Here is a 15,897-nt window from a genome sequence, read left to right as displayed (position 1 = left end):
ATAATGAATAATATTTTAGCATCCAGATACGTCGGGAACATGGAAACATTTGGATTCGTGCCGGATGAAAGATGCAGGCATCAGCTTCAGCTTAAATTTATTTGTTTTTGGATTGACGTTTTTATAGCCTAAACTTGTTTTGTTTTCGAGAGAAACTAATAGCTGTTTTTATAATGTTTGTAAACATTTTGCTTTAGACTACAGGCATTTTAGCCTTCATTATTTCGTAAAGTAATAGGGCTAATAAAATGCAATGCCGCAACTTTTTAGTTTTTTTTTTTTTTTTTTTTTTACAATGCAGCAAATATTTTTAAATATCTTAAAAAGCTTTGATGTCTTTAAAGTGTTGATAGATTTTTTTTTTTTTTGTAGCCTACATTTGGCCAAAATCTAGAAAAGATGACTAACCACAGCGGGTGACTGACGTTAGATCTCTATTTTTTATTGTTATTTTTGAGTAAATAAAACGCTGTACTTTATTATTATTACATTACTATTATTGTAGGGAGTGAAAATTAAGGTTAAATTAATGTTCTATAACTTTAAATAAGATATAAATGTAATATCGCGAGAACAGAGACCCGCGAGTAGAATCGCGGGAGAGAATAGTCTGCACGCAGTTATGAGAGATAGATAGATAGAGAGAGAGATGACGCACACTGTGTAATCAGATGTGGCTAATTCCTAATGTTCACCTCTTCGTGTTTAATAAATCAAGTGTTATGATCTGCCGAGCTCCCTGTCGGTGTCCTCCTTCGAACAAAGCCAACGACCTAATGCGTGGTAAGAACTGTAAAGCCTGCATATAGAATCGACGCACGTTACATTATTATTAGGCAAATTATAGACAGATAATATTGAATTTTAAAAAATAACGTTATTAACCGGTATTATTTCCACCCGAACCGGTTTTGGAACGGTAATAATTCAGAGGAACGCAGGAACAGAAACGTTAAAATATCGATTCTGCTTGGAGTGAATTGATTGAATTTTCTTTTCGTTTTCAAGCCCTGCTTTAAATACACTATTAAGATATTAAAAGTACAAACTCAGAACAAGAATCTCTTGATGGATAGAAACATGCAGCGAGTGATGTAATGCTAAATCTCTCTTCAAATCTGTTCCAATTATAATTATATTTTTAGATACTTAAAAATACATTTTAATTTGGAAAGCCAATTCCATAATTAGCTGCACTTTATCTTTATGTCCCTGTTAAATATGTCTATTTGCAAGACAAGTATTAAACCAGGCCCCAAAAACCTTTAAAAAAAAAAATCACCAAATCTCCAAACACTTTCTGTCAACCAGAGAAATGTATGTCTAGGGAATACTTTCAGCAACAAAATAAGGTAATCGATGCAGACAGCACTCGCTGTCAGCTCTTATATTCAGTGACTAATGAGTCTCTCTCTGAACACAGCCAGCTAATAACATTAAAGCATCATCGCTTCCTCTCGTCAACCTGACTTCCTGCTAACAGCCACTGTCGGGCTCTGGCACGCAGGCCTGTGGAGTGATACAAGAGAAAGAAGAAACTGAGACTTCTGAGAAATTAATGATAAGAGGGAAAGTGAATGAATGAGGGAAGATGAAAGAAAGAGGAGTCTGAGGGGAAAAGGAGGAGTATTCCAGAAGGCAAAAGAGAGGAGAGTGATGTAAGGAAGAGAGAGAAGCAAGCAAGAGGACCCCAGAGAAAAGGAGAGCTCCTGAGGGCATTATGGGATGCGATCAGGGGACAAACAGCAGCGTTTGTCACCCACCCAATTAAGTACCAAGGTTAACACAAAAAGCTATTTTTATTTGTTTGTTTGCCTGGCGATTTGCAATTACACTGACATCTGGCTACTGGACTCGCATGGCATGCTGAATAATGCATCCGCAGGGATCACGTCATCAGCATCCACCATCTTAAACATTTACACAGCTTGATGTGTGTGCATAGGTGTGTTTAGTGAACAGAGGTGCTGTGGATTGCGGTGAAAGGTGACACGCTGTCACTGCAGAGGGACTCCACCCAGCAAGGTTTCCTCACACACCTGTCCGAATATCACAGCATTTCATAACAAAACTCTGCTGTTCAAAAGTTTAAGGTAAAGAGAGTGACGATTTTGTTCTCCTGAACACATGGGAAGGAACCACAGGATATTGCAAAATCTATTCAGAATAAACCTGATTTTTTTTCACATAAATTAAATATGCAGCTAAGAACAGAAACAACTGCTGCTCTATCCTAAATCGCTTGGTGCTGGAAACTTGTCACAATGTGTCTGGCTAGGACACGGTGTTACACTGAAATACGATTGGCTACTTAGCAGGCAATAAACTGTAACTCCTAATAAAGGCCATTTTCATGATGGCTATCTGTGCTTGTAAGACTAATTCTAATGACTAATAAAAAGGAAAAAGACAGTCAATTGCTGATTCTGCTTTCTCTTTTTTTTTCCACAGCCAGGCCATCCAAACTAAAATTGAAGAGGCTAGATTCATAGGTCTTTACTGACTTTAATATCAGTGTATTTGTTTGTTTCGCTATAAAGATGAACGTGAGTCCAATGACTCTAGCCAATGCAAACAGTAGTTCTGTTACTACATCCCTGTCTGTAAACAGACAGTCCCTCTATTAGAGAGCCATGCATCTGACTCAGGAGAAAATGTGATGAAATACACTTCAAATTATAGCCTGTTCAAAGAGACTGAAAAGCCTGACCCAAACGGACAGGCTCTGAGATATAATTTGCATTTCTTTATGACACAGAGTCACTTCTTACTGTTTAGGATTAAAAGACAGCTGAGTTCTCCAACTGCTCTCCAAACCACCAGATTTCAGAGCACTATCAGAATAAATGCAGCAGTAGAGTATTGAGTCTGGAGGTTCATTTTACATGCATGCACACACACTGTTACACAAGAGCAAACAGACACAGTGAGGTGAGCCGAGGACAACAGAAAACAGAGGAGACTACTGAAATAATTATTCCCTGACTGTATGTCTCGAGCACGGTGTAATTTTACCTACTTTACTTCACTATGGGTGGATTGTGAAATATTGCTGTGAATAAAAAAGGTCTTATCACAGCTATGTGATATTAAAGGCTTTGCTTCAAATAATAAATTACAGGAGATTCATCATTAACACTATTATTCCTCACCTGCAACAACAGCTTGAGATAGATGAACAAAATCACTTCTGTGTGTATTGTATAAGTGTATTTCCTTTTGAAACAATTTTATATGCTAAAAGACAATCATTAAATTATTAAAAAAAGAAAGAACAGAGCATTAAAGGGATCATTCACCCAAAAGTGAAAATTACCCCACGATTTACTCACCCTCAAGCCATCCTAGGTGTACAGTCAGAGTTATATTAAAAATTTCCTGGCTCTTTCAAGCAATATAATGGCAGTGAATGGTGGACATACAAAATATCCATATTCCTATAAACCGTAGTCTCTAGTTTCCGCTAACTGACGTATAAATGCTGTTCCATTGGAGGACGTAGGTCATGAGAACAAAGTTTTGTTTACAACAAAGGAAAACCATTCTCCTCTTGGCTTATATAGAAATCCTCCGACATTGTCCTTTACAAAACCCCATTTTTACTTCTAATCATTACTCTCTCAACTGCGTTTCCACATTTGGCACTTCTCGCCGGAGCTTACATTATGTCTACATCCTACGCTGGAACGTCACTCTCTCGTGAAAATTCGTATGACAGTTAGTTGAAGCTAGAGATTATGGTTTATAAAGTTTTAAATATGGATATTTTGTGTGTCTCAAATCAATTTTGTATGTCTCTACCTATAATTTCCTGTCACTCTTCACTGTTTGGCAGCTGTACGCGCACCATCCAAGTTTTGTAACAGCGCCTGCTTTGTACGCGCAGGTTGCATATGCTCATTGACTTGGTTTTGCACTAATCAGCTGTTCCCCAAGGCGACCACGTTGGCCCGAGCTGTTTCAGAGTAGAGAATGAAAATAAAAAGGGACGGAGCAACCTGTATCTTCTGGGTTCAAACCTCACATTAATAAGAATATTTATAGTTAATTATTTAAAATGTAATACATAGGTCACTCTTTAAATTAAAAAAACCAAAACAAGAGCCATTTAAAAAAAGAGCCATTTATTCTGGTTCAGAATAGACCTGCATAAATTCTGATAAACAGAAAAAACATCTTTTTAATTATTTCTTTTAGGGAAGTGTCTCAGTGGCAGGTATGTTAGAGTACATAAAACCTATGCTTGGCTATTCCCACAAGAGAAAAGAAAGACTACCCATGCTCTAGCGACTGATAAGTTAGCTGTGTAAATAACAAAGGGACACCTGCTTGGGATGCTAGTAGCAGTACAGATGACACAGAGAGCGAGAGAGCGAGTGAGAAAGAGCTCTGCTAATTGGTTGCCATTTAATCTAAACCCTCCCTTCAAACCTAACACCCTGCTCTCACTCATAACACACTGACACTTGTCAGACCGAAGCTCCCCACTGTGTCTCAGTGATATGTCTCAACAGGAGGCAGCTGCAGCATGTCTAAAAGCCTCTAAAACCATTCTCAGGCAAAAGCTCAGCAAACCCCCTCCAAACAAACACTGCATTTCAGCTGCTGAATCACTGGGGTAAAGACGTGTTTATTGATATTTCATTTCACAAAAGGACTGAATGCACATAAACTGAAGCTGCTGTCTCTACTTGGAAGCACCTGAAGGGATTGTTTACCCAAAAATGAAAATTCTGTAATTTATTTATCCTCACTTTATTCCAAACTGTATGACTGACTTTCTTTTGTATCTTTCGTCTATACAGTGTATGTCAATGAACTCCAAAGTTCTTCAAAATTCTTCAAAATATGTTATTTTTTGTTCCGTAGAAGAGAGAATGTCATGCAGCTTCGGGACAACATGAGGGTGAGTAAATGATGACATAATTGAAATTTTTGGGTGAACTATCCCTTTAAAAAGCCAGGCCTGAATGTGTGTGGTACCTGTAGTCTTGAACTAGGGATTCATGGTAAATTGGTCAATATTAGCACTTTTTGTATTACCATATCGGTCCGGATTGTGATTCCCAACATCATCGTTGATTTAGAGAAACACATCCCTGAATAGGACAACATTAGAAGCAGGCAAAACAAAACAGAATTATAATTTCAGTAGATTTGATCACATTCATTATTGGTCCAAAAGCAGAAATAATGAATGGTTATTGGTATTGGCCAAAATCAATTCTAGTTTTTCTAATCAATTCTAATTTTAATTAGTTAATTGTATTAATACATATTAATACTTGAAATTTGATTTACTATATTAAATATTTATTACAATTAATTACAACTATTAAAATAAGAATCAGAAGCATACGCCTCCGAATAAACTACTACAAATCAATGTCAACCCTGATACTTCGTTTGAACATCTTAGTTTGATTCTTTTTTGCACTTCCATGCAAAATTCATGATTGTTCGATCCCACACTTCTGGTCTTTGTGACCTGGTCTATGTGATAAAAGACGAAGGAGACAGAACACACTCTATGCCATCAAAGAGATCCCAACAGGATATAGTGCATTCAGCAGAGAAAATCTACTCAGAGATCAAATAAGAAATGTGCTCATTGCCTCATTTTTAAATCCTGACAAGTATTTTAAACTGTCTTCAGCAATTAATGACATCGGCACGTTTAGGTCAGCACCAAGGGAGGATTGCGACACCCTGAATGTCTAAAATACTATCTCCATTCAAGCTAATTTCTTTAGTCACCCACAGGAACACACTAGTATTGACAGGTAAGGGAAACCCAATCTACTCTCAGAGAATCAAGAGAGGGGAAATCAGGATATTGCTTTAAGAGGAGCACCTACTGCAAAATCTATTTCTTCAACAGTAAAGTGGAATAGACACAGTGTAGGCTGTTACTCAATGCATTGAATAGGATCAATATATATACAATGTCTTCACCACATACAGTTGTACACCAGCAGAGCTGGAACTAGATAACAGAAAAAAGACAGAACTCCTATAATAGAAATATTCAAATTTTTTGAGGGAGCATGACTCAGTGACTCCCCAGACTGCAGCGATCAAACAGGACAGAGCCAAAGAGAAAGTTGTTTCTTGATGTTGTGCTAGAAGAAGTGGGATATTCTATACCACCTACACAGCCCTCAACAGATGGAGGAGTGAAATATGTAATGTAAGCACATATATCTCATGAAAAGAAGGCGAATCTTAATCAAGAGTTGACAACAGCAACAAACCTATGCTCATATCTGTCCCAAAAAAAATTTAGTAAACGTCCGTCAAGCTGCCAACTGTAAAAACCTTTGCATTTTTTGTTAACGTTCCACTGGAATTTATCAACTGAGTTCGAGAATCCTTTTCTGAATCATTGTCTTTCAAACTTTTAGACAAAAACATCTCTAAATCTCATTCAAACAAAGATGTTAAACGACTCGCATCCAAAAAAAAAAATTATTTCAAGATATCTAAATAATTAAAAACTAAATGTGATTATGTATTATATTTTACATTTGTATATACAGTACAGACCATAAGTTTGGAAACATTACTATTTTTCATGTTTTTGAAAGAAGTTTCTTCTGCTCATCAAGCCTGCATTCATTTGATCAAAAATACAGAACAATAGTAATATTGTGAAATATTATTACAACTTAAAATAATAGTTTTCTATTTGAATATACTTTAAAAAAAAATTTATTCCTGTGATGCAAAGCTGAATTTTCAGCATCATTACTCCAGCCTTCAGTGTCACATGTAACATCCAGTCTATCACATGATCATTTAGAAATCATTCTAATATTCTGATTTATTATGAGTGTTGGAAACAGTTCTGCTGTCTAATATATTTGATGAATAAAAGGTAAAAAAGAACTGCATTTATTCAAGATAAAAAAATAAAATTCTAATAATATATATTCTAATAATATATTTTCTTTACTATCACTTTTTATCAATTTAACACATCCTTGCTAAATAAAAGTATTGATTTTATTTAAAAAAAAAAGAAAAAAAATTACTGACCCCAAATTACTGACCAGTAGTGTATATTGTTATTACAAAATATTTATATTTTAAAAACATAGCTTCTTTTATTCATCAAAGTATCCTAAAAAAGTATCACATGTTCTGAAAAAATATTAAGCAGCAGAACTGTTTCCAACTTTGATAATGAATCATCATATTAGAATGATTTCTAAAGGATCATGTGATAATGATCCTAAAAATGCAGCTTTGCATCACAGAAATAAATGATAATTTAAAGTATAATAAATTTAAAAACAATTATTTTAAATTGTAATAATATATCACAATATTCATTTTTTCTGTATTTTGGATCAAATAAATGCAGGCTTGATGAGCAGAAGAAACTTCTTTCAAAAACATTAAAAATAGTAATGTTTCCAAACTTTTGGTGATAGATAGATAGATAGATAGATAGATAGATAGATAGATAGATAGATAGATAGATAGATAGATAGATAGATAGATAGATAGATAGATAGATAGATAGATAGATAGATAGATAGATAGATAGATAGATAGATAGATAGATAGATAGATAGATAGATAGATAGATAGATAGATAGATAGATAGATAGATAGATAGATAGATAGATAGATAGATAGATAGATAGATAGATAGATAGATATAAGGTCTACTAATAAAACTGTGATGACAACACATTTCCTCAACATAATATCCAAAGCCCTCCTCAGGACCCTTTTCTATGGGGGCCCAGAGGAACACAAGCCTGAGAACATAATCGTCCTCAAGGGAACCCAGGCAGCTCATTAAGAGCGACTGATCTGAGCTCCGAGCCCCAGCAGTCATTCGGTTCATCACAGTATGATCCCTGGCCATCACCACACCCCTCATCCGCTAAAACTGGTTGGAGCGAGGAGAATGGGAGAGAAGGAGTGCAGTGCTCCAACACACAGCCATAAAGAAGAGAGTGCTGTAGCAAAGCCATTCCCTTACTGCAAGTCCAGAGATCTTATTGGAGGCACATTAGAGCTGTGAGACTGGTTAGAGGAGGGGAACAATGCTTATTTAATCAATATATAACTTTCATTATTTTCATAAAATAAAACATAAAGAAGAAACTGTTATTTTGTGTGAAATAATACTGAATGCAATAAAAGAAAAGATGTAAACATAAACATGAAATTAGGAAAAAAAACATATAAATGACAAATCTAGTATGCCGTTTATGAAACCAGAAGTGACATAGCAAAATAAAGCGAGTTAAACTAAGAAAAACACACAATACACAAATATTACAGTAACAGACCTCCATTACATCATTCAGAAGTATTCAAAGGCTTTTCCATACTTGATAAGCAAACAGCAGTCTGGGGTTGAAACATGATTCAATAAGTCTTGATATCATACTGAACTACTTGTGTTCGGACGCTTTTAGAGTATGCCCCGATTATGATTATTATCATATCATATCCTGCTCCCCTTAAAGGAAGCATATCTTTCTCCTGTCAGGGGTATTATGATCTGAGAGATGGACCTGCATGCAATGAAGGTGACAGAAACTGCAAAATCAACGGACTTTCACCTTATGAAATACTAAAATAGACAGACAGAGTAAACATTAAAACTCTCTGGCCCTCTTCATTTAGGAGTCACACTTGCCTCCTTCGCGGTCAAAAGTGAACGAAGCCTTGAAAGTAACCCTCTTTTTTTTTCAGGAAAATTAATGTAATATATTTTTGTTCAATTATATAGTTTTTTTTATTATTTATGATTTTGAGGGAATTTTATGATAATATGCAATATTTATACAATTTGAATGAGCTGTTTTTTCCATTAGAATTATTTATAATTTTTTTCTTTATTTACTATTTTGTAATAAATGCAATATTTCACATTGAAATAGAGAGACGGCATTTAAAACCATTTTTGGAAGCAAGAATTGGGCCATCTGGAGGCATTAAAAAAATTAAAACTTGTGTAATGTTGCGTAACCTCTTGTATTAGCACCCAGTATAGATATATATATATATAGAGAGAGAAGAGAGAGAGGCTTTTGGATACTGTACCTGTCATTTTTTTAGGTTTTGCATTTAGATATATATCTAGACATTCTAAAAGAATACCTTTTGTCAAGGTTTAGATATTTTTGGTTAGATAAGTATCAGGTTTTACATTATGATTGATTACAGTCAAACATTAAAATCTTGTTACAAAGGAAATACATGAAAAATATTTTTGTCACTCAGTATTTGAAAATTAAAAATTCGAACAAAATAAGGAATGGATAGTGATAATTCAAAACACTTTATACAAACATTTTGTAATTAATTGATATTTTATTAAGTGTAATTAATAAATGAAAATGGAAAAAAAAATTGCTCTGTTGCAACCTTACCAGTTAATTTCTGTGTATATATGTATATGTGTGTCTGTCTATTTTGCACTCCTGATATTTTTTTCCGACAAGTTTCAGTTTTTTTGGACCCTTTACATATCTGAATCATGTCCATGATTTGTGTGTGTGTTCATATTGCTAATGTGACAAAAGTCAGCAAGTGTCATCTCATTCCGATGAATCTAAGATTTTGAAAATTTCTAAATATAAAATTTTTCGGTCAAAAATAGCCGAAGATGGCCAGAGGGTTAAGTTAACAATAAGTTCCATATGTATTATAATAAATTTAAATAAAAGTCTAAATTAAATTAAACCACCAAATAGAATAAAAGACAAAACCACGAAAAAGACACAAAGGACAAAATCTTCACTTTACATATTACTGTTATTTTTAAATATTATTACACATATAATTTTTATGAATTAAAAGCAAAAATTATATTCTCACACAAATATAAAGAGATATAAATGTCTAATTTAAGAGAGACACCTTTATAATGCGACTTCTTTATGTCTGTTATAAATAAACTCTGCTGGCTGCCTCAAATGTCTAGAGGCAAATAGACTGCTCTTTATCCTCCGGCTTTCTGCACAGCCTTTTCCGCAGCAGGAACAGAACTGCTTCCACTAAATCTGTTTATTGCAGTGAGGTGATGGGCTGACGTAAGCCTCTGTGGATGGACAAAATAAATCTCCCGGCCATTAGGCAAAGAAAGGCAGAACACTCCCTAGTGGAGCCAGTAACCATACAGGGACCAGCTCCACTGTAACACCATCCCGTCACGGCACAGTCCCTGGAGCACCTCAACCAGAACAGCCAGTCATTTTGTCACACTTGCTGTCCATTTTAAATGACATAAACTCAATATCCTTCAATATCACATAAGTCTGCTGGTGATCCTCCACTGAGATAATATGCTTTTATTAATCCACTGTCAAAAAGAAAAAACAAAAAGTATTGATAATTTCCTGACAGGATTATCCATTGATTTTACAGGCATTTCCGTTAACCCTAAAGCACAAGCCAATGCAGTAAAAATTTTGGATTAAAGGTACAACACCTGCAAAATATTAATGCAGAAAATTCCTTCATAAGAATACAGTACATTGAGCCCTATTTTTACAGATTTTTTAAGAGTGTATTTTGAATTAGGTTATTTTATACTTTCCATATACATTTTAATTTTGGTTAACATTTGATGATTCATTTTAATTTCATTTTTTTTTTATTATTATTGAATTATTTTAACATCAAGTTAAACTACATGAAAATGAGAATTGTTACCTTGGCAACTACCTGTAACAAAAAAGTTTCTAAGTAACTAAAGTAACTAAAGTGTTTCAGTTTTCGTTTCAGTTAACTACAATAACCCTGCTACACTATAAGATAATTATTTGTAAATAAAAAGAAGAATTTTTCTTTTAATTCATTGTGTTATTTGCCATTTCTTGGTAACTGTTTGTGAAATGTACTAGCAATTACTGATGGAAAATAGTTTCTACACCAATATTTTTCAGTGTGCCTACCAAAAATTTTAATCGATACTTAGTAAGATTAGCACTGCATGACCCTGTATAAGAAAATACCTTGTGATAATATGACATTTTTCTCTCACAAATATTGGAAATGCCAATGCAATGCAACTAAAACAATTGCCAAGCAATAACCACCATCTAAGTTCCCCAGTAACAGGAATGTCTAAACAAACGAAGCTGAATCCTGGTATTGAATGTTCGCCTACTTTTCAGAAACACTTCAAAACAACTAAAAGTAATAGAGTGATATTTGAGGGCAAACAATGCTGACAGCAACAATCATCCACACCAGATTATAATGCTTTAAATAAGGATCAGTATGTCCCCTCTGTATGCCTTTCTTGAGATGAAGTAGATTCCTCTCCACCCCATTACTCCTCCAAAGTACCAGACAGTTGTACTACTGGGGCGCAAGCCATATCCCTCAGATCCAGAACCCTGGCCCGACTGCAGGCAAGTTTTACAAACATCATTTATCTATGTACAGGACCTTCGCAATACACTGCCTGTGCCAGGGTCAAGCAGACCAATTTGTTTCTCAACTCAGTTCCACTGAGGTTTTTGTCAACCATAGCATTAAAATGACAAAACTTTTTTTTGTTCTTGTGACAGATCATGTACATATCTTTTATATATAGTACTTTCCTTTGGTTTAAAGTTTCAAATTGACATTAAAAACTAACAGTAACTATTCAGTGAGTAACAATCTGAAGAATATTTGAACTTACCCCGTCAACACAACAACAAAATCCATTACATTCCACCCATTGCGGAGGTAGGAGTCTTTATGAAAAGCAAAACCTTGAGCGATGATCTTGATCCCGGCCTCGAAGCAAAATATTCCGATGAAGTAGGGTTCAGTGTCATCCTGTTATGAGTAAGGAAAGATATGAGTAGATATTCATGCAAAATAAGACCCAAGACGCAAGTTTACAATGAAAACTAAATATAAAGAGAATCAGAAATCTCTCAGTGGCAACCGCACTGAATATTGTACAATTTTCATTAAACTGTTGTTCTTCCATAGAACACTACAGCAATGCAATACAGTAAAATAAAGCAAATTAAAGGTGGAAAATAGGGAGCCTTTTGCTGTAAAAACAGCCCTTATATTTAAAGCAAATACCTCTAATACCAGTACATAAGTGAATCACATAGTCAATCTTACTATGGAAGATGTTGAGACAAAAATTTATCAAATAGTAAGCAATAGATTTTTGTAATATTATATGTAAGCACTCATTTTTGTTTAAAAAAATCTCTTATGTGATACAGAATAACACAGAATGCTAAAAGTCCTAGAAGAACATTTTAAGTGTATTATCCTCTTTTATTATAGATGCTGAAATGTCAATCAAATGTCAAGCCTCATCAAAGATCTGTGGATCAATTTAGGAGGGCTGTTGAATGACTGACAGCAGCTCACAAAGGATCCAAGTGTCTGCTAAATGAATAATGCAAATGTGGGCTGCACAAACTGGTGACCTACAGAAATAACTGCTATTTAAAAAGACTGGTGAAAACAATGAACTTTTTTTTAAAGTGACTCCAAAGAGACTAGAACATTAAAAATATGGATACTCAGATGAGAATTTATGTTTATGTTTTAAATTGCTGTTTAGGGTGGGTAAGTCCAACTTACCAGTCGTTTTGACATGGGTGTCTTGTCTAAAGCTGGTAAATGCTGCTCTAAGCCCAGTACAATGCAGTTTGCTATAATGGTGGTGAGAATCATGTACTCAAATGGAGTGATGATGTTAAGGATACAAATAGTTGAAATTAATTCACAGCAATAACATGATCATCAAGTGAGTCTGTAAACTAGAAATCAATGAAGAACAGCATAAAGAATAAATGACTGACATTCAGAGCTAATATACCCTTGAAGGTGTGTCTATGACGCAGTTCACACAGCTCTTGCCTGAGTCATGTGGTACCTGAGATGAAGAGAGACAGATTTTATCAGTAATTCTTGTTAATGAGCCACCTAGATTTTATTGGACAAATATTTTAAATGCATCCTATTATCACTCCACTTTAAGTTTTTCATGAGAATCAATGATTAAACTCTCACTTCATCTCAGGCAACCTTTGGCTCAGTCAAGAGCTGTGTGAACGGCATCATTCCTCACAGAGCTGCTGGTTAGTGGGGAGGAGGATAATTATTTTCCGGGGCACTTCTCTAAACACATTTGCATCAGGCTTGTAGACTCATTGAAGTCTGAACAGAAGTACAACATCAATAAATGGGGAATTTCATTAGTTATACTCCCTAAGTGCTTAAAATTAAACCAGTTATTGAGAACTGGGACAAAACATGCAATAAGCATTCAGCAAAAAGGTACAATTTCCATTTCTCACAAAATGTGTTCTACCCACCATTATGGTTCAAAAAGATTTTCAGCTCCATCTAATTGATTTCACAGGTAAGGCTGGCAGGTTATTATTATTATTTTTTTTATTATTATTATTGGTCGGTCAGTTACTGTTGGTCTTCTCACGTAAAATATATATATATATATATATTGCAACACATTTTCGCCAGATAAACAAGACGTCAAAATGTCTTGTTTATTCATTAAATGTTAAGAATCCAAAATCGAAATGTTAATTCAAATGTTTATTCACTTATGGTAAAACTGGGCATTTTACATTTAGAAGCTCAATTGGCCCCCATCACTTCCGCATTTCCCTGGACGAGCTTTAACTGTGAAGGTGTTTCAGCACCTTGGAGAGCGTGCTCAACTTTATTGTTTTTTGACTGCATTATAAAATACAAGCTGCGAAAGCTATATTATAACGTATTATAACGCAGGTATATCTCAATAACTTTATGACTGGTATTTCCAGGGGCGAGCCCCCAGAGACTGCATAGCAATTTAGGCAGCCTAATGCATGAGCTGTTTTGGTTGCCATGAGCGACAGAGAAGCTCACTTCCTTACTGAAAATAATCAATACCGCAACGACTGGATGTGAAAGAGACAAAAACAATAAAAAAATTTAAATGGCATTTTACGTCACGAGGCGTGCATTATCCTAAAAATCGCATGCAAACAATTACGAATTACATTCCAGTCACAAATATACTTAAAGCTAATCGGAGCCCCTTTCCAGAGGCATTTCGTGAAAGGAAAGCGACTGATCCCTTTTGTAATAATGTTTGCTCCTTTAGCGAGACAACACTCTTCATGTTGCGTGTCATTTAAATCCAATAAGAGTGATTTATAATCAACACGATATTAACATAACTGCTTATTTGTTGAATAAAACGACGACTCTATTTCTGCCAAAACTTTTGGGAACTTAACTAGTGTTTTACTAAGACTGAAGAGTGAACCAGAAGTATTGGTCTGTTTGCAGTAGATATTAAGCTATTTTCCTCTTAGAAGTGCCTGTGATTTATGTAAAAGGATATGGCCACTCTGTTATTTTCTTTGCATATTTTCGAATGATATTATCTTCGCTGAAGATGAAAAGGGATCTGTTGACTGAGAGACAGTTCTGTTTGACCGGTATCGGGTTGTATATGGCCATTGTCCGGGCTCTTTGGGCCATTGTTTGCTTATACATCCTCTGTCCGGCCGGGGGGCCCGGTTGCCGGCTGACACCTCTGCCTGGACCCGCTGGAGAGCCACCGCCTCCATACCGGGTCGGGAGATCGTCTTCAAACCGAGCCATTCTAGAAACACGCAGAGTTGACTATAGAAATCCAAATTCACATCAGAGAGTAAAGAAGAAGCATCACAACGCGCGATGTAGTCCCAGCCACGAGTTCTTCTCATCTGTACAGGTCTGGCATCCACGAGAGCTTGTTCAGCCACCACACACACACAACACACACACACACGGGGAGTTCCTTAAAGTATTCCAGCCATTCAGAGCTCATCTAAACACATCTCTGTTTTGAACCCAACGCCAGTTTATACCTAAAGTTTATACCTCCACGTTACACAATCCACCAAAAAGCGACCGTCCAAATCCAATCAGGATCATTTTCACGCCTCACTCGAAGGATTTAGATAATCAACCATGTCTTGAAATAAGTCCAGCCAGCAATGGTCCCTTTACAAACTGTGGTGCGATTGAATGGAGTCAAGCCCACAGACCGTAAGATCCTGCTTCCCTGCGCGCAGATGCTTCGATGTTTTCCTCCGATCTTGCCTGCACTCTTCGCTTTAACAGATGATAGCACGCGCGGTCCGTTGCCCTCGCGTTTATATAGATGAAATGAAAAGGCGCAGACGACACTGACACCCCTTTTCCACTAGACCGTAGCCTGGCAATGAAATTTTAACAAATTTCTGCAACCGCTGCTGCTTCTGAACCGGATCACGTGACTGTGAAGCAGCCTGTCAGAGGCTCCACCTGTACCGCTACAGTATCCATGGCACTGGGGCAAGAGGGGGATACAGCATGTACCCTTCCAGACCCCGGCAGTCAATTAAACGTTACTCAAACGATTTGGACGGTAACTTTAAAGCAAGTTAACAATAATCCGACACACTCTGTGAGGGATTGGTGCGTCTGCACGTCCCATAACTGTAAACAGATCGTTGATTTAGAAAAGGGTGGAGGCGGCGGGTGGGGTAAATCTGAACATTATCTCCTGGCTGTCTGACGCCTTTCGGATGGGGTTTGGTGTCTTTCACATTTACATTAACTTTTCAATAGAGCTGTGCACGTAGTAGCCTAATAAAACCAGGAAGAGAATCGAAGAAAAACGTTTTTTTTTAAACATAGGATACCGCGGGAATTTCTAATGGGTTTTTAAAATGGAGCTTTCGATTTGACTAAATTAAGGTCGATGTTTTACATTAGTCAACCTGAAGATACTTTTGAGTTTTGATTTATAGCATAAATTGCGTAACCTCTTACTTCGCAACTTGAAATTTAGGTTTTTAAAGCACATCAATAGTGTTTCAGTGAAATTGGGGGGTGTTGACAAGTGGTCCAGCATAAGAT

At 35.9% G+C, this 15,897-nt stretch overlaps 1 protein-coding gene across 1 annotated transcript in view; it reads right to left on the bottom strand.

Annotated features, from left to right (window-relative positions):
- Window positions 1-15,787, bottom strand: part of LOC132139723 (probable voltage-dependent N-type calcium channel subunit alpha-1B) — a 105,458-nt gene extending 89,671 nt beyond the window's left edge. The window contains exons 1-3 of the mRNA XM_059548301.1: window positions 14,351-15,787; window positions 12,577-12,682; window positions 11,663-11,802 (exon numbers count right to left, since the gene is read on the bottom strand). Coding sequence (XP_059404284.1) covers window positions 11,663-11,802; window positions 12,577-12,682; window positions 14,351-14,613 — 509 coding nt within the window. The 5' untranslated portion in view covers window positions 14,614-15,787. The remainder of the gene's footprint in view (window positions 1-11,662; window positions 11,803-12,576; window positions 12,683-14,350) is intronic.
- Between the last annotated feature and the right edge of the window lie 110 nt (window positions 15,788-15,897).

Source organism: Carassius carassius, chromosome 4 (assembly GCF_963082965.1).
Source record: "Carassius carassius chromosome 4, fCarCar2.1, whole genome shotgun sequence".
In the NCBI taxonomy this organism is placed as follows: Eukaryota; Metazoa; Chordata; class Actinopteri; order Cypriniformes; family Cyprinidae; genus Carassius; species Carassius carassius.
Note: the sequence above shows the minus strand (reverse complement) of the source record. Positions and strands in the feature narration are given on the sequence as shown.